Source organism: Anas platyrhynchos, chromosome 3, assembly GCF_047663525.1.
Source record: "Anas platyrhynchos isolate ZD024472 breed Pekin duck chromosome 3, IASCAAS_PekinDuck_T2T, whole genome shotgun sequence".
In the NCBI taxonomy this organism is placed as follows: domain Eukaryota; kingdom Metazoa; phylum Chordata; class Aves; order Anseriformes; family Anatidae; genus Anas; species Anas platyrhynchos.
Genome location: NC_092589.1, coordinates 69,015,067 through 69,035,978, shown reverse-complemented (window position 1 = coordinate 69,035,978; position 20,912 = coordinate 69,015,067). Strand labels below are relative to the sequence as shown.

The following is a 20,912-nucleotide window of genomic DNA, read 5'->3' as shown; positions in this document are numbered from 1 at the left end:
GAACTATTTTTCTCTCCTGCCTCAGTATGGCAGTCCAGGGGACAACTAGAAAGTTCATCTGGCTTCTTACACTGCCTTTCTGCATGTTAACCTATATGGTTTAGGTTTAGGCTCCCTGATTGAAGTAATTTGCTGCAGCACTCACGTCCCAGGCAAACACAATCCTCAGTAAGCCAGACCTCGCCCGAAAGGCCCTTTTGGGGTGACAGGAGGTGGCCCAGCAGCAGGGCAGGGTCCCCTCTGTCACAGCGGCTGACAGCAGTGGGGCTGCACCAGCTTCCCAGCCTGGTACCTGGGGGCACCACTAAGCTCAGTGCAACAGGAGCAGCCAGGGAGGGGTTTTGGACATCTTCTGGCTCCCAGGTGCTGCTGTGTTCTCAGCTGGTAATGCAAGGGAGACGAGCTTTTGTGATATTAAATTCTACACAGTTCCCCCTTGAGGGGAAACTTCAGTCAGAAAACCCTCTTACCAGAAACTTTCACATTACAATTCACTCTGGACCAGAGCTTGACAAAGGTTTCTTTTCTCCTTCTTCTAGGCAAATGCTTTCACAGGTACACAGACCAGTAAATCAGTTTTCTGCTCTATTAATACACACGGGCTGCATTCTTCAGTGTAGCTGCCAAGCTGTTCATGAAAGAGCCGAGAAGCATTAGCTGAACCTATCGGGTTCCCTACAAGCTGAGTAGGCTGTAACTCCACGGCTTGAAGTGTGGCTTCACCTCCATGAAATCAGGACCTGAAACATCAAGAAAAGACAGAAAAACAGCAGCAGCGTCCCCCAAAGGGGGAGTAACTCACGGAGAGGAAGAGAAATATGCATATACTATAACATAATTAAGAATCATAGTTCATTGTATACACTATCCCTCACCACTTGGAAGTTCTCCAAGTACACCGAACCCATTCATTTACAAAACAAATGACCCAGGGTTGTTAGCAAGTCCCACAGAATTGTTTAATTTCCATCCAGCAGGTGATCTACTGCAGATTTAGCTGCTGCAAGGTGTCCTCATTCAAGAGGCTGCAGCGTTATGTGCAGCGTTATTGTCTGAAGTTTTATTTCTAACCACATTTGGACTTGTATTTTGTTTGCGGCGTAAAGGCAACAGAACATTTTCTACCACTACTATTGTTAGCAGTGCTTTAATCATGATACTTTGAAACCTAAACCTGACTTTGAACAGTTCACAAAAGGTCACCCTCAGAAATCTCACGGAAAGTTGGCACCTGTGCAGCCCTTTACATACATTTATACAGGGCAGAGGGGGTTTAATTGAATGAGAAGCACATCATTCAACATTCAGTCACAAGGTCTGAGAAAAGCAAGTGAGCTGTACCATGTATAATGCATTAGCTAATTAAAATGAATTTCCCAGCACCTTTGAAGAGAAGAGCAGAGATCCTCAGCTCTGGTGCTCTGCAGAGTGCAGTGCACTGAGTGATGAGAGAAGATGAGTCAAGGCACAGAGATCATCCAGCAACTGGCGCTCCTAATGGGCTCTTAGATTTCTCCCTGGGAACAGCCTGAAAAGAATACGTTTTTGGGTAACCACACTTTCCTCAACACTTGGAAAGAATCTTCTCAAGATTTTCTAAAATTGCAACTTTTCACTTCCTCAGACTGTACTAACTTGACATTGAAGGGGAATTGACATCGCCTGGTTACGCTGGGCTACAGTGACCCGTGGTGCTTCAGACAGGCAGGATTTCTGTCTGCCTTAACTGCTTTTCAGTCCGATCAGTCAGTCATTCATGCTAATTGAAAAACAGAAATTAAAAACACTTGCCCTTTTTGATCCCTGATTTCCCCCTTGGTACCAGACACACTGTTGCTTCACTATTATATATACATACATATATATATACATATGTATATATATACACACATGTATGTATATATAAATATACATATATATTAATTTTTGCCCTGTGTGATCAGCTCTGGGACAACCACTTGTTCCAAAGTTGATGAATCTTTCAGCAGCTCAAACTAATTATCATAACACCTCTTCCTACCATTTTGTGCAAATTTAGTCTTTTTAAAAAGTCCAACCTATAACCTCTCCAGTTAGCATCTGACAAGGAACAGCAGTGGCATTCCTAGAAAAGCAGCAGGGACTTTATAAGCAACTCTGCTCTAAAATCCTTTCATTACACACTGAAGTAGTACTTTTGCTGCCAATACCCTGGTTTTAAAACAAGAACTAATGCCATGATGAGAGCCTGGTCAGCTGATAATGAGGCAGACAAACAGATCACCGGAGGAACGCTGGGTGGGTGTTAGGAAGATCATGGACGATTCATTCCTTGCCTCCAGCCATCGGTCCAGCTTTGGTCCCTTCCGCTTTATGCCACATATCGGACAAACGACAGCAATGAAGAAGTCAATTTTGTAACAAAATTTATTTTTGCTCTGTGGATACAAATCCCAAACATCAACAAACAAATTCCAGTGGAAAAATACCAGTCATTAACAATGAAAACTTTTATTATTATTTAATAAATAGAACTTTGGCATTCAAAATTCTAGCTGTAAACCCTACTTTAAAAAAAAATTACAAAAAGAGGCAAGAACAACAAGCCTAAAGCTGAGCCAGCCAGTGGCTCCTTTACTTTTTACAATGAACACATTTGGATTAAGTCATGACAACTCTATTTACATATGAGGTATTCTGAGCGGTTCAAAAATTGAACCCAATTTACAAGACTACCAGTCTGCAGAGACTGATCCAGTACATATGTCAGCTGTGCTTTTAAAAGATAGCTCCAGACACTCCTCCCCACTGAACTAATGATAGACTGTAATTAATATATACAAAATAAACACATTAGGGTTTGAGTTTCCTGCTCACACTTCAAGAAAGCTGCATACTACAACCAGCCTAACATTCAAAGTGTACACCTAGTACCTATTTCGAGTACTTATGCTTCTAGATATTATGCAAGAGTTCTTACTACTGAAGTCTAGAAACAAAATATAGGCAGGTAAGAGGAAAACAAGGTGCAGTCATCAGCATTCTAACGCGTTATCTGAAGTTCAAAGGGAATACACACATCAGGCAAAAAAGGCACAAAGGTATGCAGCTGTGGAATTAATATTGCTAACAAGCTACTGGAATAAAATCATCCCTTTCGGTACTAACCACTGACTTGTTTGCAGCCTATGAATGCAGATTAATTCTGAAGATCTTTCCCCACTCCTGACAGGACTCGTTACACCACTGGGAAAAGCCCAATTCCACCTGCAACCCCTCCTACGTAACCAGCAGCAACAGGGACAAAAACCCAGCCCATGCTGACATACAGCAGTGTGCCACTGCTACCAGTGCTAGGGCAACGGGTCATGGAGGGAGGGTTTTTCTTTCTTTCTTTCCTTCCTTCCTCGTGCTCTTACCCTGCAAGAAAAATATCTGCAACAACAGGCAGGTAAGCGAGGGCAAAGGAAGGAAAGAAACCTTTTGAAGCAAAAAGGAGAAAATTTCAGCTCTTGCCATTATTTCAGAGCCACTGGCAGTCTCAAAGTTGAAGTCTGAGTGGGTGGTGACAGCAATCTCAGCAACTTCACAGAACTATCGCACTATAAAGCTACACAGCTGAGGCTAGGAACCTAAATCACGTTTACACAATCGAGCTGCATTACTTCTATATAGTAAATACATAGCATCATCTATCGCTTGTCCCAAGACTTTTCTGTCTTTTTCAAAATACATTCTTGAATACAGTAGTTACTGTAAATATCTTCTAAAAGGACTGTATAAATTCCATCTGAAACTATACAAAAAAAGCCACTGTACAAATTTGCTAGCAGACAGACCGGTACAGTATTCATTCATTAGCAGTTGGTTTTCAGCCCTTGAGATTGTCTACCAGCTACAGCAAAAAGTTGTCATGACTAAATCTAAGCGATTCCAACGTTAACATTCGTTAATCAACTGCGTATTAAATATGCTGAATGAGACCACACACACTAAATTTTAACCAATTAAACTGTCATGCATATCGTAGACAAAGCTTATTCCATTTAGAGGCATCTGTAAACTGATGCATATATAGTAATTGCTACTCCTACAACAGGCCAAATCTTAAGAAATCAAAGCAAAATACTGTATCACTCTAGATATTCAGTCGGTAGCCTGTATCTTTGGCTCAAACATCCATCATTTACCTCCCTACTTGAATCTGACTGAGACAGGTAAAACTCAGTTGTGATGTTGTTGTTTGTTTGTTTTATATCAAGTGCTTTAAAGTTAACATAAATATTACAGGTTTCCCTAAAAACATATTAAAATGCACGATTACAGCATTGCAATCCAGGTATTACAAATAAAATGGGACCTCCTTCCTGAGGGACTTTCAACTAATACTTACAGAGCAGAAAAGCTCAAGTGCCTTGAAAATATGAACTTACTGATCTCAAATCTGCTGCACAGTATCACTACGTAGCAGCTGGGACAGTGGAGCCACACCAGTCAAGTGACCAGCTTAACAGGACACAGTCACTCAAAAAAACTCCTGTTTCTAATTACCCTACTAAACTTGCTTCTTATTTCCACAAAATTGAGAAAAATGTGTTGCATGGTAATTTTTGCAGGTACATTTCCATCTAAGGAAATAATAACCTGCTACTTAGGTATTTAGTCTCTCCCTGATACTTCTGGTTTATTAACTGAAATCCTGTCATTGAATTTCTGATACCAGAGAGCAGCCACAGACTGGGGACTGTTCCTTCCAAACCAATGAACTATGTGACGGGAACTAAGCCGAGGCCCTTGTCACAGAAGCCCATGCTGTCAGAGGCACAGGTAACTGGGCAAGCCAATTTGTGCAAAGCTCCTTGTTTTCAGTTTTGCACTAGTATAAAAGTATACCTTCAAAACTATAGAAAGAGCAGCGTATAGGAACATAAAATAAAATTGCCTCTGTTCTTTTTTTCTTACCTGAAAGTAAAAGACACTATGCAATTTCACTGGAAATTTCACCTAGACAACGTTTCAGTGCTGACAGGAGCTGGACCAGTCAGAGCAATCTATCTGAAAATGCCACATAGCAATAATACGAATTGTAACGCTATTTTTCACAGATTAGTTCACGTGTAGGTTCATGATAGAGAAAAAACATCAAATAAATAAGTCCGTACAGTTTAAAAAAATAAAAAGGAAATCACTAAATTATAAAAACATTAACGCTGTAACAATGAACAGAAAGCAAAATATCACCAAGTTAAAATTAGTTAACTGCAGGCTATGTTGCTATAACCATCTTTTTCTATTAACATAGATATCATCAGAAAACTGAAGATATTGACCCTTTTGCTATAAAAATGTTACCTTAGGATTTGCTTTGCTCTAACCGCTATGTTTTCTAAGCAATTTCTGCTGTTATCTACACTACAGGTCAGCACACTGTGACCTGTGCTGTAGTCACTTGAAACTTTCTTTTAATATCACAACTATGACTGATGCTCATCTATTTTTTAAATAATGGGATTTGAGAGTGGTTTTGCTCCTTATGAGTTCTTGTTTCCTTCAGTTAAATAGTATTTTTCATCATGCACTACTGTTCAGCTACCTTTCAGCAATGTTCCAGGAAATTGGACGTGTTAGTATTTCATCTGTCCCACAGCAGTGAAATAGCACTGCCAAGTGACACTCGCTGAATAAACTATGGAACATGATCTTTTTTTTTTTTTTTTTCCTTCTTTTTGAAGTGTAATCTCTTCCTACGGAAAGGGAGAAACCAAGAATTACCAAACAACGTGGAAAATTTTGCAGCCCTCAGATAACACAGGATTTAATACTGGTAAAGGGAAATATTCTGTTCTGAGCCCTGACTTTGACAAGTGCCAAACACTCACTTTGTAGCTGCAGCAGAAAATGGTTGAAGTTGTTTACAACCTTATCGGAGGTCTTTAGGGACACAGATACAGACCAGCCACATTTTGAAATGGAGATGGCAGAAATAAAAGGTAAGTGTGGTACGAACACTACAATACAGTCTATTCTTTTTTTCAGACAGCCATGTACTATATACTACAGTTTCCTGCCTCCCAGCTTCTTGGGTTTGTTACAGACTCCATGCTATTGGAACTTCTCAAAGTAACGTGATAGTGCTTAAAACAATTTGATAGTGGTAAATTTTATGGACTTCAGGTGCGTAGAGGAGTTGAAACTTGATTTTCTTCCACTGTTTGGAAAACAAGGCAGACATACATTACTAAAACCAATGTATTTCCTGTATCAAATTCTTTAGGCAACTTGAAGAGCGGTTAATGCTTGTAGCATTCTAAGACAGCTCTGATTACAATTCCTACAGTGAAATGAAGTTGCAGAACCCCTGTCTTCACCACATACAGCTACAGGTCTCCCTTGACCCTCTGCGCTGATTTCAGAGTACATGTAATACCATTCAGACCCTTGAAGGAGGGAAGGACTGAGAGTAGCAGCAGCACGGCTGTTCTGATGCTCTGATTCCAGAAACTAGTTGAAGCGATAAAACGAGTCCTAATGGAAGAAACAGAGTCCAACCAAAACATTCTTCACAGCTTGTTCCTACATTCAGTAGTTTGAAGAAAAGATTTCTTGTAGTTTGTACCACTCTATTTCAACCGTGACTCTCCCCATCTCACCCGACTCCCGAGATTAAATACGCACGATCCTCACAGAGATGCGTGTGCAGCGCTATTTGCAATCTTCCAATATGGCTCCTGAATAGAAATGCAAAGACCTGTGACACAGCAGCATTTAATAAGTCATTTGCTACCAGATGAAATGTTGTCATTGAGTAATACAATTGTCCCCCATGTCCTGAGCATAACGGTCTGACATTATAGTTCTTAACTCATCGATATCCTTTCGTAACTGACAAACGTCCGACAGCTTCTTCGAAAGAGTCTCTGTGCTGTGGTAATTTTCGTTCTCTTCAGCTGAACAGCTCAGTGCTACAAAAAGCAAAAGCCAAGGTTAAAGCTCTAACAACTGTGCTCTGCATACTTAAACTGATCAGCCCCTCTCAAAATAAAGGGGAGGTCACTTTAATTAACTCAAGACAAATCACGCTTCACTCTGATGCAAGGCAACACAACGAGGTATGGTGTGAACTTGAAGATAGTTGAAAGCCCACCCCCGCTTCACTGAAAGACGTGCTTTTCTGATTGCACCAAGATCCAGGCTTGGTAAAGTCTAATGGCTCTCAACAACAGCAAAACAAAACAAAACAAACAAACAGTGGACAGAACAACCATTTTCTAGAGACTTTGGAAGTTCCTGGACACTCAGAAAAGAGGGGTAGGAGGGCTTGGGAAATGAGGCCAGGTAAGACTACAAGGTGACACTACAGATTTGTTGCACTATTCACCCTGCTGGATGATGGTGGTCTCATGAACTTGGAGACTTGGTATATGCTGCCCTGCCTGGCATTTCAGAGACTTCCAGTGCAGATGAATCTATGTGGCGTGCACAGGATGCTGTACTCCTACAACTCCACCTTGGTGAAAGCCCAGTTCAGCAACTGGTCTATCTAATCCTAAATAACACTCAGAAAGCAATAGCATATGATATATTCAAATACAGAAAAAAAAATCTTGGTAAGTAGGAAAACCCAGCACGAACTCACTAAACTGGAGGTTTGCCTGACTGGCTTTAGGATGTGGTTTCCACCTCCTGGGTAACAGCTTAGGAGGTACAGAAGACAGGATGTGCAATTAGCATTTCAGATGATAGAGCTGCCAGGCACTCAGACTTCTACACACAAACACCCACCGCCTCCCCCCAGAGATTGTTACTCTTCTATGTCCAAACCACGAGTAAGCACTGGAACGAGGTCACTTACATCTGATTCCCAGCAGTAAGGAAAGGTTAGGCTCCTTGCCCTGAGCTCTGTGGGTGAGAATACTGCACAGAGCTTTCAAGTCAAACAAGCAATGGGACATCTCCTTGAACAACTGGTCTGCTACAGGCATCTTCTCAGATACTGGCTGCCGGGACTGCTCCACCTGCCGGATCTGCTCCTTCAGAGAGGCGTTCTCTTCCATCAGTCTTTGGTTCTTTGTGGAAAGTTAAGAGGAAAAAAAGGGGCAAATTAGTCTGCAGCATGCAGCGTAGCAGGAAGTTTCCTGTTTCAAACCACAAACAATATTAACTAAAACCAGTTCCATACACAGAAGAATAGTTTTGTACCCCTCCAAAGAATGGTAGATGGACAGCTTCTATACAGCTCTCTCTTCCATGTTACCATTGCTCAGTGGCCTTCACACTTAAAACTTTCACTTCTGGAGGTAGGGATGGCATCTATCATATTTCAGCACAGCATCAAACACTGTGAAGTATGTATTAAGCTCCTAAAGCCCTACCACATGGTATCATAATGTTTTTTTTTAAGTTTGTTCTTAGTGGGTGTAGTGATGGATCGGGTTTTTAGAGTTTTTACTTACTTCAGAGAAAGTTTTATTCAACTGCTCTATATTCCTTTCTTTTTCTTCAAGCTCATTTGCCATCTTCTGAACTGTGCGCTTTTCTTGCGAAAGCTTCTCTTGCATAGACTAAATTGAATGAAAGCACAAGTAATGATTTTACATTTTCATACTGCAGGTTAGCACTGACAAAAAAAGTGTGTCCTCAATAATTCTGTACGTTTTTTACTCATTGCTTTTGGATTACAACTTTGTTTTTTTATTTTCTACCAGGTTCCACCTCATGATGTTCAACCAGACCCCAAGAGCTCTCAGGAGCTTAGTTGTTCCAAATACCAGTGAAAGCCTTTAGATAAGCAGTACCTGTTTATAAACAAGAAGACTGTACGTATGCAAAATATCACTCCAACATGGGATCCATGAAGTCTAAAATAACCATGTCATCTTGTTTTTTCTATCCAAATTATTTCACTTGAGATAAGCAGCAGATTAATGACAACTGAACTTCACTTGTGTACTTGCCAAGTTACTTGAAGACTTTTTTTGGCCTCTATTTTCCAGGAAAACCATGGCAGGAGTTGCCACAACCTTTCAGAACACTGAATTTACCTCTCGAATCTGCTATGTAGATGAGAAAAAAGGCTTTGATAGCTGATACAGAGTACCAAACTCTTTAAAACCAGTCATACACAGGATAAATCAGAAAAGCACACTACAATTTTAGGTGCTGAAGTAACAACTACTGCAGGCAAAAAAAAAAAAAAAAAAGCAACTTTTTTGTAGCTTACCGGGTCATTTTTAATGGATACAATAGTATCAGCAAAAAGTCTCTAGGATGCTGCTATATTTATGAACTGGAACTTTCCAGGTTTGATTTCCAGATGAGTCACAAGCAGCAGTAAGCCAACAACCCCTGCACAAGGAATCAGCTGCTGTCAGTTCCCCAGTTTTCACCTACAGAGCTGAAACTGATGATCAGGAGATATTTCTCAAGCAGATTTATTTTTTTTTCTGATGATTTCAGCATGACCACAGTTATCTTAGATGTCAAAAGCACATACATCCACTCCACTATCTGGCTTTCAGACCTGTAGGTGTGTCTTTCAAAGTCATCTGGCAAAATTCAGAAAAGGGAATATTCCAACCAGCTTATGTGCATACTAATAGCAATGCATACTAATTACATAAACTCCTGATGCTTTGGAACAAAGAGATCTTTTCAGCTGTCACAAGGAGAAATCCTCTTTTGTCGTTGATGGTATTACTTACAGATCTGATGCTGTGCTACCACAGAGCACATAGTGTCTTCCCCATCCCTAGCTCGGCACATTAATATGTAAAACCCGTTGGCCAATTTCAATTATAAGATGTAAATCCAATCCCATCATGCTCAAAGTACAGCTGGAGCACTAGTGACAACAGTGCATGCTTTGGCACCGGTTTGCTTGTAACCTTCCACAGAGTGGAACCAGAGACCGTGATGGGAGGAGGAGAAGGAACATTTCATGAACCAATGGATCTCAACTTACAGAATGACACTGCCTGAGAAGAATGTTTTCTCTTGAATTTCTGTAGTTAAAATTCTAAAGATTCATCTTCCAAAGCAGGGAACTCTCTTAAATGGAATTCTACGTGGTGGCTTAAATGAAATACTACAGGAAGATCAAAGTCACTCTTCAGTAAGAGATAAGTTCAAATTGCTGCACTATGACTCTGTAGCTTTATTCAAAGATAGAAAAGAAATCAAGCTCCCCACCTGAAATAACACAGCAACTTGTATCTAACTGTGTTGGTTTTGGGGTCTCAGTAGGGCGATTAAGCTTTGGGAAGAAAGCCAAACTTACCCTTCCACGAACTACTCCTAAATGGTATGCAGGATGGAAATTTCATGGACCTGATCCCATGGATTGTAATGCACAGGAGACCATCTCTATATGTGGACCTGCCCTATACCACAGAGTGGAGGAGAAGCCATTTAACTTGACCTGCCAGCTGTAAGGACGCTGCTGACAAGGAGGCATGCAGCAGTGAGGAGCAAGGCAGGGCCAGCAGGGAGTGGTATGTGGCCCTGATGAGGTTGCCTAGCACATTCAGCTCCATGCTGCACAAGCACTGAGGAAAAGCCAGGAATTTGTCTCACCTTTTTCAAAAATGCAAAACAATGGTGCTAAAATTTACACATTTAATGTGGACTACGGAAAAAAAAAAAAAAAAAAAGGTTTATTTTCATCTAAGTAATAGGAATCATTAGGCAGAAACCCAGAAATGACTACTTGTTTTTAAAGCATTTTCACACATTTGATGTGCCTCCGTTCACCCACACCATGCCCCTAGCAAGGAAGTGCTGAAATGGTGTGCGTCCTAAAGATAAGCTCTGCTAGAAAGCGCAGCTTCGTGCTGCAGAGGAAGGGGAGGAAGAAAAAAGGCCCTGCTCCACGTCGAAGGAAACACTCTGGGCTGGGAGAGAGCAGGAAATAGCTCTGCTTGATGTATTTCCTTTGCTGTGCTTGAAGATGAACGTAACCTGCAGTGGGTTTGAACAGTCCTCTTTCATCTGCTTTAAACACCATCTACTGAAAAAAACGGCCACATTCGGTCAGACTGAAGGAACATCGAGCTCTGTCTTGACATCTGATAGTCTTTGATGCATTTCTATTCATGAGCAAGTTCAGGAACACCCTGAGCCAGCTAGGATACATGCTCTGGTAGTGCCATTTACACATTTCACATCTGTGTCAACAACAGACATTAAAGGTTTGACCACACAGCCTTCCTTAGGGTGGGTACATAGTGGGGAAGGGGTGCTCAGAAATATGACCTTCCCCAGAGCTTCACCTGTCACTAACCTTGCACAACTCTGTAGTTCATCCTGACTTTTCCCTTTGGCTTTCCAAAGTTACCACTGGGTGGCATTACTCCCAGCCCTGGCACAGGTTGGGTTTTTATGACTGACAGGATTGGCAGATGTACTTGGAGTAACACACGCACCATACAAGCTGACTTCTATCTGTTTTGTACAAAAAAAAATGCTATTTTTCCAATATCTAAATTAATCATCCAACTTTTTGCTGTTGTTTTTTTTTAAAAAGCCACTCTCATCGGTAATTTTTGCCTTTTGGAAGATGTGCTTTATATTCAGCATGACATCTTGTCAACCATAATTTTAAGCCCTCACGCTCAGGAGAGCAAATCAACCAAGCCAAACCACACGAGGAAGATCAAAATCACTCCATCATGATTATAAGCAAATAGAAACTAGTACTGCTCGATACACTTATCTGAAGCAGAATTTCCTTGGTTTTGGATTGCAAGTTAATAACAGTGAACTGAAAGACGTTCTCAAGCACAGCCTTACAATGAGGCAGAAGACAGGGAGTAAAGTAAGATCTCAGCTGAAGATAAATGATGTCTCCCTGCTGATAGCAGATTTCAATTTCTCATGAGCTAGTTTTCAATGTTTCCCAGGGAATAAATGAGGACGGCATGGAGGATCAAGGATACAATGAAACTGCTGTAGTCCTACATGCAACTCGAGGGCTAACACCACTTTCAAATCTTATTTTCTGACCATATACAGAGTACCTCAAAATGGGAAAGGTAAGAGAATTTCCTGGAGAACAGAACACTCTCCCGTTCACAGCCTGCCACAACTACTCAGCATTTCCCAGACGCAGTTCCCTAAAGCCATTTCAGACCAAGCTATCTGTACAAATGTGCACAAAAATCACTAACGTTTTTAAAATCTAAATACAAAGGTCACAACAAGAAAAAGACCAGAAAATTTTGGAAAAATGAAAAGATTTAGGGTGGTGAAAACACACGTAGGCAAGTTGTGTTTATTAGAACAAAAAAAACTGAACTATGGAGAGGGACAGAGAAGCTGAGAATGGTTATGGAGTCCAGTTTGTGACCTTTATTCTTGAATTATGAAAGACATGAAAGAGCTTTATTTGCCATGTCATAATTTTAATAGACAGCAGGCTGCTCTGTGAAAACATCCATTTGATAGATTTTGTCTGCTTCAAACCTGGGAGAGGCTAAATGACTGGGTTTGCTTTTCAGTTAAGATACACATTATGTCGCAACTTAAATCCCTCCCCTACTGCTTCTCTACAGATGTATTTAATACACCCTGGTTTAATTAAGCAAAAATATGGTTGTCAACAGGCACCAGGCCTACTTTTTCATCTGCATAGTTCAAAAAGGGAGCAATTTCATAGGGGAAGACAATTTACTTTTAACAGCTATAAATCAGCAAACCTGGCTCCAGTGTGCAAAGTGCAAGTAAGAAAGCACATTCTCCTACCAAGCGTTATACAAGCAGTTTTGTATCTTTGCTATTTGGACTCTAGCTCCACAGAGAAGCTCTGCTTCAGAAGGAGCAGGCGTTCAGCTGATTGTTTACTACCATTTTGTTGCTCTCCAAGCATAAAGTACACTGAGCCACAGCAGAAGTACCCTCTTTCTCCTCAAGGGAAAACCTTGATACTTCATTTTTGCTGCAGGGCATGGAAAGAGGAAATGTGGAGACAAGTGCCAAACTGGAAGAACACAGAATTTATTGAATTTGGCTTAAAATTTTAATGAAAAAAGATTTTTTTGTCCATTTTTTTCTCTAGAGCAAGTCACACCTTCTTCCTTATAACCTGTATAATGTTTCCTTTTCTCCACAACAAACACTGGTCACTAAGTACCTTTCAAGGACCAAGAGCCTGATGTGTTAATCTGATCCACGGTGCTGCCACTGACTCCTAGTAACCTCTGCTGTCTTGAAAGACCCTTGGCTCTAAGCTGGGTGCCCAAGATCCACCAAGAAAATTAAGATACCTAAGTGAGTGACATGTTGGAAACGATCTGAAGAGGGACCTGCTTCAGCTCCACGAATGTGAAGGGCTATGATTTAGAAAGGCACCTGCCTTGCTAAGGATCTCAGCAGTGGATATCCTAACCAATGCCACTTTTTGTACCTCGAATTAGCATCTGAACCCCAAAGTTTGAGGGGAGGATCCACTGTTACTTACAAAGGCAGTTCTCAGGACTTGCAACAGGCATTTCTGATATGGTATCTACTAAGCCAGCTGAATACGGATGCTATATAGCAACAGTTTTCTACTTTATAACAAATACCTGCAAAGTGTTAAACCATAGAAACTTCCCTAATGAATACATTATAAGACTACAAGAGAATGCAGGTCAACTACAGACCATAAGATTACATTCTTGGCATTTCTATCTTTGCTTCCCATTTTGGAAGGTAAAAGAACAAAATTTAATTTTAATCCTGTCATCTTTATGAGCTAAAAATGGACAGAATAAAAAACAGAATATACATTCTTCCTTACCTGCATGTCTAAAATCAGTCCAGCTATCTGTTTTTGTTGATTGTCTATGACCTAGAATATAAAATTGAATAATTTAGAAGGCTTGAATCTCTTCAGCTCGTTTAAAAAAAAATCAGCTTATGGGTGATAGCCATACATTTTACACAGAATCTTTGAAAATGTAGATGACAAGAAATAGCTAACTCTCGCACAACTGGAAACAAATGCAAAATAATTTCCTCAAACAGAAACAGAGGTATTGAAGAGAAAACTGTTTTAGCTACAGATGTATAATTCTTTAGTGAGATACTGATTTCTGAAGTTAAAAAAAAAACAAAAACAAATACAGGATTCAAGGTTAAAGATGACACAAAAAGATAAAAGATAATTTGCAGACTAACCTTACTGGCTTTCTCATTCTTTTCTCTGAGACATTCATTCTCACTCTGAAGCTGTTTTGTGTCCAACATGGGAAGGCGAATACCATCTTCCAGGCATTTTTCTACTTTCTGCTGCAAGCTGTCATTCAACATGAAAGAAAAAATGAGTATACTGACAGAAACCAAAAGGGCTGTGTGTTCTGGCAAAAAAATTTAGGAAGTTGCACCATCTTCCAACCAAAACTGTGAAACCGTATCTCGCAGAATCCAGCCTAATGAATGAGCAAACCAACAGTGGATGAATGATGTAAAAATCCTAAACTACTGAAATTACTGTGGCACTGGCTTGAACTGACTCATGTGGGAACGGTTTAATGTGCCAGATTCTTAGGTGCATCTTCCCCAAGGCACAGCTCCAGCAGGACAGCGTAGTGAGAGGGCAGAGAGGAGCAAGGAACGAGGCTTTGTGGTGTACACAGCTGCTCTGTGCTGCTGTGGGAGGTAAAGCCACCACCACCATCTGTCAGAGCAGTTTTTGAGCTTCTCCAAATTACGAGAGCCTTAATATCTGGCTCTCCCACTGGGGCATGTACGACTCCAAGCAGAGTCCAGAACCACAGGCTGCTCTGAGTACTGGTGGCCCATCCTCCATGCCCGGCTTGTCAGGGAGGTCATGAAGCCACTTCCACTTCTGCCAGCTGCTCCCATACGAGGGCATGACCTTCAGGCCCTCTGCAGCTCAGCTCAAGCTCCTAGGTGTAGCTGGAGCTTTTGCCTGCTCACCTTCACTCAGAAAGAAAATACATTTTAATAGTGTTCATCTTGCTGTCTAATTTAGAAACCGGGGCCACTTCAGCTATGTGTAGGCTTTCAGAAAAGACAAAATTATCCCCCTCTAGAGTATGAGGGCACGAAGAAAAAAGGCCTTTCATTGGTAAGATGGAAACAATGTGACAACAATTTGGCTGGCAAGGTGTCCCAACCAGCTTGCCTTTCATCATGGAAACACTTTCAGACTGCTGTGGCATGCACGTTTACGCAATGGTGGGACGCTGAACTGCAGTGACATCCCCATAAATTATTAACAGTGATTCTCCCTGCCCCTTTTTGTTTGTTTATTATTAAATAAGGATTTAATTATCTCCCCTGATCAATATCCCAATGCCTCATCTGGAATCTTCTTACGGCTACCCCACTGCTGTTTTCTTACGGTCACGCAAGTTCAATGACAGCAGATGAGCTGCAGCTAAACATCCCCATGAATATCCCCCAGTCTTGACGAAAAGGTGAGAAACAGCTCATTTAGATCTGTGACCCTTCCCTGATATACCCTCAGCCAATATGCAGGGAGCTTTCCCGCAGCTCGTGACAGGATTAGTTACCGGGTAGGAGTGCTGACAGCTTCTACCCAGAGCTCCTTTGCTGCACGTTTACTCTGTCCTCTGCCTGGCAGCTTGAGGTGTTGTCGAACATCTTTAGAAATGACAGTGAAGAATTTCTATCCAGACCCTTCTCCTTGACTTGATACAAATCCAATTTTGTTGGATTTTCTCTTGCATTACTCTGTCATTCTGCACAGTAATATATGTGTGCCCTAAGAGGCCATTAGCACTGTACTAGACTGTAAGAGCAAAAACCATCATGTCCTGACATTAGCTGGGAAAGCACACCCGTTTCAGGGCACAGTTCGGGCAGCTGCTCATACCTCTGCACTGTTGTGACCAGCTCTTTTTCCTTCTTCTTCTGACACACCAGTTGCAGTTCTCGCTCTCTGCACTGAGATCGAGCCTCTCCAAGCTTCTTTTCCAACTCGGTCATAGTTTCTTGAAGTTGCTTGTTCTTCTCCTCTAGAATTTGCAGCTAACACAGATTACATTAGTCAGGCACGGTGCCACATTAGCAGAAGCACAGCCTTGTGGTTACCACCTCCTGTATACTTTTAGGCCCACTGCACTTAGATCTAAGTATGGGAAGCCCTAGTAGCTGCAGTGGTTCCTAATACTAAGCAGATGGGGAAAAAACACACAGTGAAACTGTAAAACTGTTCACAACAGATATTATGGAGCTGGTGTGTATTTTTAAGAAGCAAAGCCTTTCACCTTACCTGCTTAGTCTGACCTTCTATGTCATCCAGCGTTGGCAGGTCAGCCAGGTATTTTTCTAAGGTTTCAATTCGTCGCTGTTTTTCTTTGTTTTGCTCAGACTCTTTCTGGCATTTCTTTTTCAGGCTATTAATATATCGGTCTCTAGTTTTAAGCTAGAAGAAAGTAAGAGTACATGTTTTACAATTGCAATGGAAAATAAACCTGCTTTGGGAGCAGAGGCTGGTCACTCCTTGGGAATTGTGCTCTCATCTGCACCTGTTGGTTACTGCAGGAAAACAAAACCAAAGAATGATTAATCTTAGCAGCTCCAAGTCCCAGACCTACAAGTGACCTCCAACCACAGCTGCTTCACCTCTGCCTAGAAGGAACCCTTGTCCCTTGTGAACTGAAAACATTACAATTCAATGGCTAAAAAAGTACATAACAGAGCGTGTTCATATTAGAATGAGAATAGGTTGGTTGGAAGGGATCCACAAAGGTCATTGAGTCCAATTGCCTGACCACTTCAGGGCTAACCAAATTTAAAGCATGTTATTGAGGGCATCATCCAAATGCCTCTTGAACACCAATAGGCTTGGGGTATCAACCATTTTGCTAAGAAGCCTGTTCCAGAACAAAAAATGAGGAAATATTTTAGTCCTTCCTCTTCCTTTGGCCTAGGAAAACAACGTGAAACACAGAGCCCTAAGAGCTTAACCCAGTAACAACTGCAGCCAAAAACCTGACTTTGATGCTGCCTGACAATTACATCAAACAGCATCAGAACAGAACGGCTGCTTTCCTAAAGCACCTTTTCCACAGGCATCTTCACTGTCTGTGCATTTGCAAAAGGCTTTTTGTATTTTATCATGTTTGCTTGCATTCCTGGTACTCAGTTGCTTTATTACCTATGTGGAAAATAAGGGTGGAAAGATGGCAGGAAAAAGAGTATTTTACAGTCAGAATCTCTACTGCTTGAAACAATGTGTAGTAGCTCTGAGATAAATACTCGTCATGGCAGTAAATGCAAAGTGTACTTTTACTTTGGTGCTTGAGACATCCACCTTGCTGAGAAATGAACGTGTCAGAGGTCTGGGATGCAGCCTACAGCTTAAGTTGATAGTACCTGAAAAGTTTTTCCAGAAGAAGAGTCTTCTGGATAGGCCAGAAAGTTGAGGACTGCCAAAAATTCAGAAGTCTTTACATGTCCTTGTCCTGCATACATACTCCAGGGAATTTCCTCTCCTGCAACCTCTCTCCTCACAGCTACAGGAAGGCTTTAGGATTCCTCCTGCCCTCTCTACATCCCCAGCATCAGCTCAAGGGCTCTTTCTACCTTTTCTCTCCTGACGTGAAAAAAAAATATATATTTTTTTAATTCATTCTTGCTCACTCTGCTGAGGAGAAATAAAAGCTGTGCTGTTTTTTTGTTTGTTTCTATTTTATTATTTCCTCCTTCATGCACATGATTCATTGAAGCAGGAAGAAAATAGCAAAGTTCTCACCTCCTTGCAATTATATATTAAAGCAAGCCATAGAAAACGTAAGGCAGAACTACTGCTACTACAGGCGATATCCATGGTGCCTTAGAGGAGTCCTTCTCAAGTAACCACAGCAGAAGGAGCCAGCAGGGTACAGGTATCTGAACTGAATAATTCCTAGCTCAGCAGTTCACTTTACATATTAAATGCTTCAGAACTAAAGCAAGTGCTGCAAAATCTGCAGATACCAAGAGGCACACTCGTGCCTGGCAGAAGGAAAGGAGGAACCCAGGCACTGTGGACAACACTGCAGTCTTGACCTGAGCAAGCTCCCTCAGCTTGGAAGCTGCAAGGAGCTACCACGGCTGCTGATCAGCCACAGGAGAGAAGCTTTTTCAGGCTGCTGAAAGTTCAGTGCCAACTGAAGTGCTTCCAGTCCCCTCAGTCCCACATTGAGTACACGTGGAGCCTGGAGAAAACAAACCTTCCTCTCAGGCACCAGCATCATCCACAGCGGGGTGCAAATACTCCCTTTGCTTGGTACGTCTGCAGGTAGCACGGCCAGGCATGATGCCAGCAGTGAGCGAAGGGCACCTCTTGCCTCTGCTGCCCCCACTGTTTCTCAGAAGGAAAGCATCCAGTACATCCACCCTAACATGAGAAGTGACACAAGCACGTTGGACCAAGTGCTCTTCTAGCTCAGTGCCTTGTTTCCAATGGTGGCCATAAGCAGATGTCTCCAGCAGGGAAAGAACAAGGAAAACACATTTTCCAGCCCCCAGTTGCTTTCGACTTAGAGGCCCTCCTGAGGCAGTTATGACTTCTGTGATTTTCTGATGGATGTCTACCTTGTTGCCCTTCCCTGAACCTTCTCCAGTTCCAGCACATCCTGTCTTTGTGATGAGGGAGACCTTCCAGACCTCTCACCGCTAATGACTGATGGCCAAGGAAATGGGAGTGTTCCTTTTATTTTCTTTCCTCCCACCTGCACCGGAACAGTCACAGCTTGTCCCATACTAACGACATACTGTATTGAAATGCTGTATGTTTAAAATGCCAGTAGAGGAAAAGATAATATTATTCGCAACACTGGGTCAGACAGAGAATTAGATACGTATGCCAGCAACCTAAACCTAAACCGTGTGTTTCTTCAGGCATGCACTTAAAATAAAAGCTCATCTCAACTTTAATTTACTTCAGCTTCCTAGCATTTCCCCACGCTCTGGCCATAGCTGGCTCTGGACTGACAAACCTTATCCTCTCTGATGAGAGGAGCATTTGCTCAGAAATAACCCTCCCACAGCCAACAGCCACAATCCCTTTGATTGGTACAGAAATTGGACCTAATGTCCGGTCCCACTGAGCACAGACACCCCAGGCCTTTGGGTTCACCTCCCTGCGAGCACAGCAGAGGAACTGCAGAGGGCTGTCCCCAAGCTCCGCACCCAGCATGCTGCGCAGCCTCCCAGCCTGCTGCAGGACCTCACCACGTCTCTTTCCTCCCCCTGCAGACTTCCCTCAAACTGGAGGACACTGAATTTATGATTCCAACATATCCTCTCCCTCCTGTTGTTTTTGCTTGTTGAGAGCCTTTTGATCAGTGCACAGAATGGGTGGGGTGGGCGTCACGGGGTGAGTCAGGCTGCTGGCTACCAACCATCCAGCTGACACAGGCACTGCTGCGCAGGTCCCCGCCACCGCCACCACTCCCAGCAGCAGTGCTGACAGGGAAGAAGGAGCATAAGCACTACAAGCACTAAAATAGACAGGAGGAAGCAGGAGAATCCAGCTTCTGCCCTTCCTGAACATTATCCTTAGTGAAAGGCGTACTGCAGGGTTTATTGGACACAAGAGGACAGAATTTAAGACTAACTGTGATTTTTTTCCTTTTCTTCCTACCTGTCACTTCACTGGACCATACTGCTCCTGCCTCTTGAACCTGCATAAACATAAATCCAAGTCCAGCAGCAAGGCACAGTTATCAAAGAAAAGGTAACAGTGACAACATCCCCCAAAACATTACGAACCATTGATCAATGATGCATTCCTGCCTGTGAGAAAGGCAGGCTGGCAGGACATACAAAGCCACCCTGGGTATTGGTTCAGCTTCCAAAGAAACCTCTTGTCGTGACAGTTCCAACAACACAGCTATCTAAGCCCCTTCCTCGTCTCAGACTGAAATCTATTCTGCATGTTTTAGGAAAGCTGCAGGAGAATCACTTCTGCTGAGTAGGCACCTTCAGTTCGGTAAGTGCATCTCAAAGCACGAGGCCTGCTTCTACAGGCCATGTTGAAAACGGTGATTTAATTTCCATGCTTTTCCGATGTTTATAAACGACACTTTATTTACTGTAATAAACATTCAACCCAAATAAATTCTTAGTGAAGGGGAGCAGCTTTTCTTCACAGCAAGCTTAACCAGCAGATTGTTAAAATAGTCATTACCAGGTTGGAAATACACATTTTGATTGCCTTTTCTTCTGGTTTCACTTCTAGAATCTATTCACTAGAAGTCCACTTATACTACCACTGTTAACTTTTATCATAGATAAAGTTTAGCTTCCTTTGGAAAACAGCCCACTTACTAAGTTGCTTACCTGCAAGCAAAACACATGCTCCTGTGACCATGACAAAGGAAATTCAGAACAAGAAAGACACTTACTTTTTCTTCCATCTTCTTTTTCTCTTCGCTAGATTTGTTAGAAATTTGTTTTAGAAGTTCTTTGAATTGTAATTCCTTATTCTCGTCTGCTGCAGTCTTTCTCTCAAACTCCTCAAGGTGGGAAGTTGATCTTTCTGACACGTGAGGTTGCAGTGATGTGCCCTCATACTGTGGTTGCTTACAAAAAGAAAGAAAATCATATAAATGGACACGCACATACCACTGCATACTTCAGCAGCAGAGCAGAAAACAATCCTGCTTTTTTTTTTTTTTTTCCACTGTCAGGAAGGGTGGGGTTTGATTTTCGAACATTAAAATATGTGCTAACAGCATGTATTCCAGGAATCTTCTGGAGAAAAGAAAAAAAGCTGGACACTTCCATTCACAACAGATGAAAATAAACGTTGTGGGACTATTTCTCCCTCAGATTTATGGAAGAGGTATGACTTCCCCTCCCAACCTTCCTCCCCCAAAAACAAAATCCAAAGAAAAAATGTTTCACTGCCACTACACTACCATACTCTCCCCTAAAAAGAAAGCCACTGCATAAAATGGCTGTGACTTTATTAAAGT

General features: G+C 41.9%; 1 protein-coding gene across 5 annotated transcripts in view; it reads right to left on the bottom strand.

The window, feature by feature from the left end:
- Positions 1 to 2,388: 2,388 nt before the first annotated feature.
- The window catches only part of CEP85L (centrosomal protein 85 like), a 143,079-nt gene continuing 124,555 nt past the window's right edge, over positions 2,389 to 20,912 (bottom strand). For all 5 annotated transcript variants that reach the window (XM_038177762.2, XM_027453598.3, XM_038177764.2 and 2 more), the window contains exons 6-13: positions 20,340 to 20,516; positions 16,217 to 16,369; positions 15,818 to 15,972; positions 14,134 to 14,251; positions 13,754 to 13,804; positions 8,433 to 8,540; positions 7,832 to 8,045; positions 2,389 to 6,941 (exon numbers count right to left, since the gene is read on the bottom strand). In XM_038177762.2, coding sequence (XP_038033690.1) covers positions 6,778 to 6,941; positions 7,832 to 8,045; positions 8,433 to 8,540; positions 13,754 to 13,804; positions 14,134 to 14,251; positions 15,818 to 15,972; positions 16,217 to 16,369; positions 20,340 to 20,516 — 1,140 coding nt within the window. In that variant the 3' untranslated portion in view covers positions 2,389 to 6,777. The remainder of the gene's footprint in view (positions 6,942 to 7,831; positions 8,046 to 8,432; positions 8,541 to 13,753; positions 13,805 to 14,133; positions 14,252 to 15,817; positions 15,973 to 16,216; positions 16,370 to 20,339; positions 20,517 to 20,912) is intronic.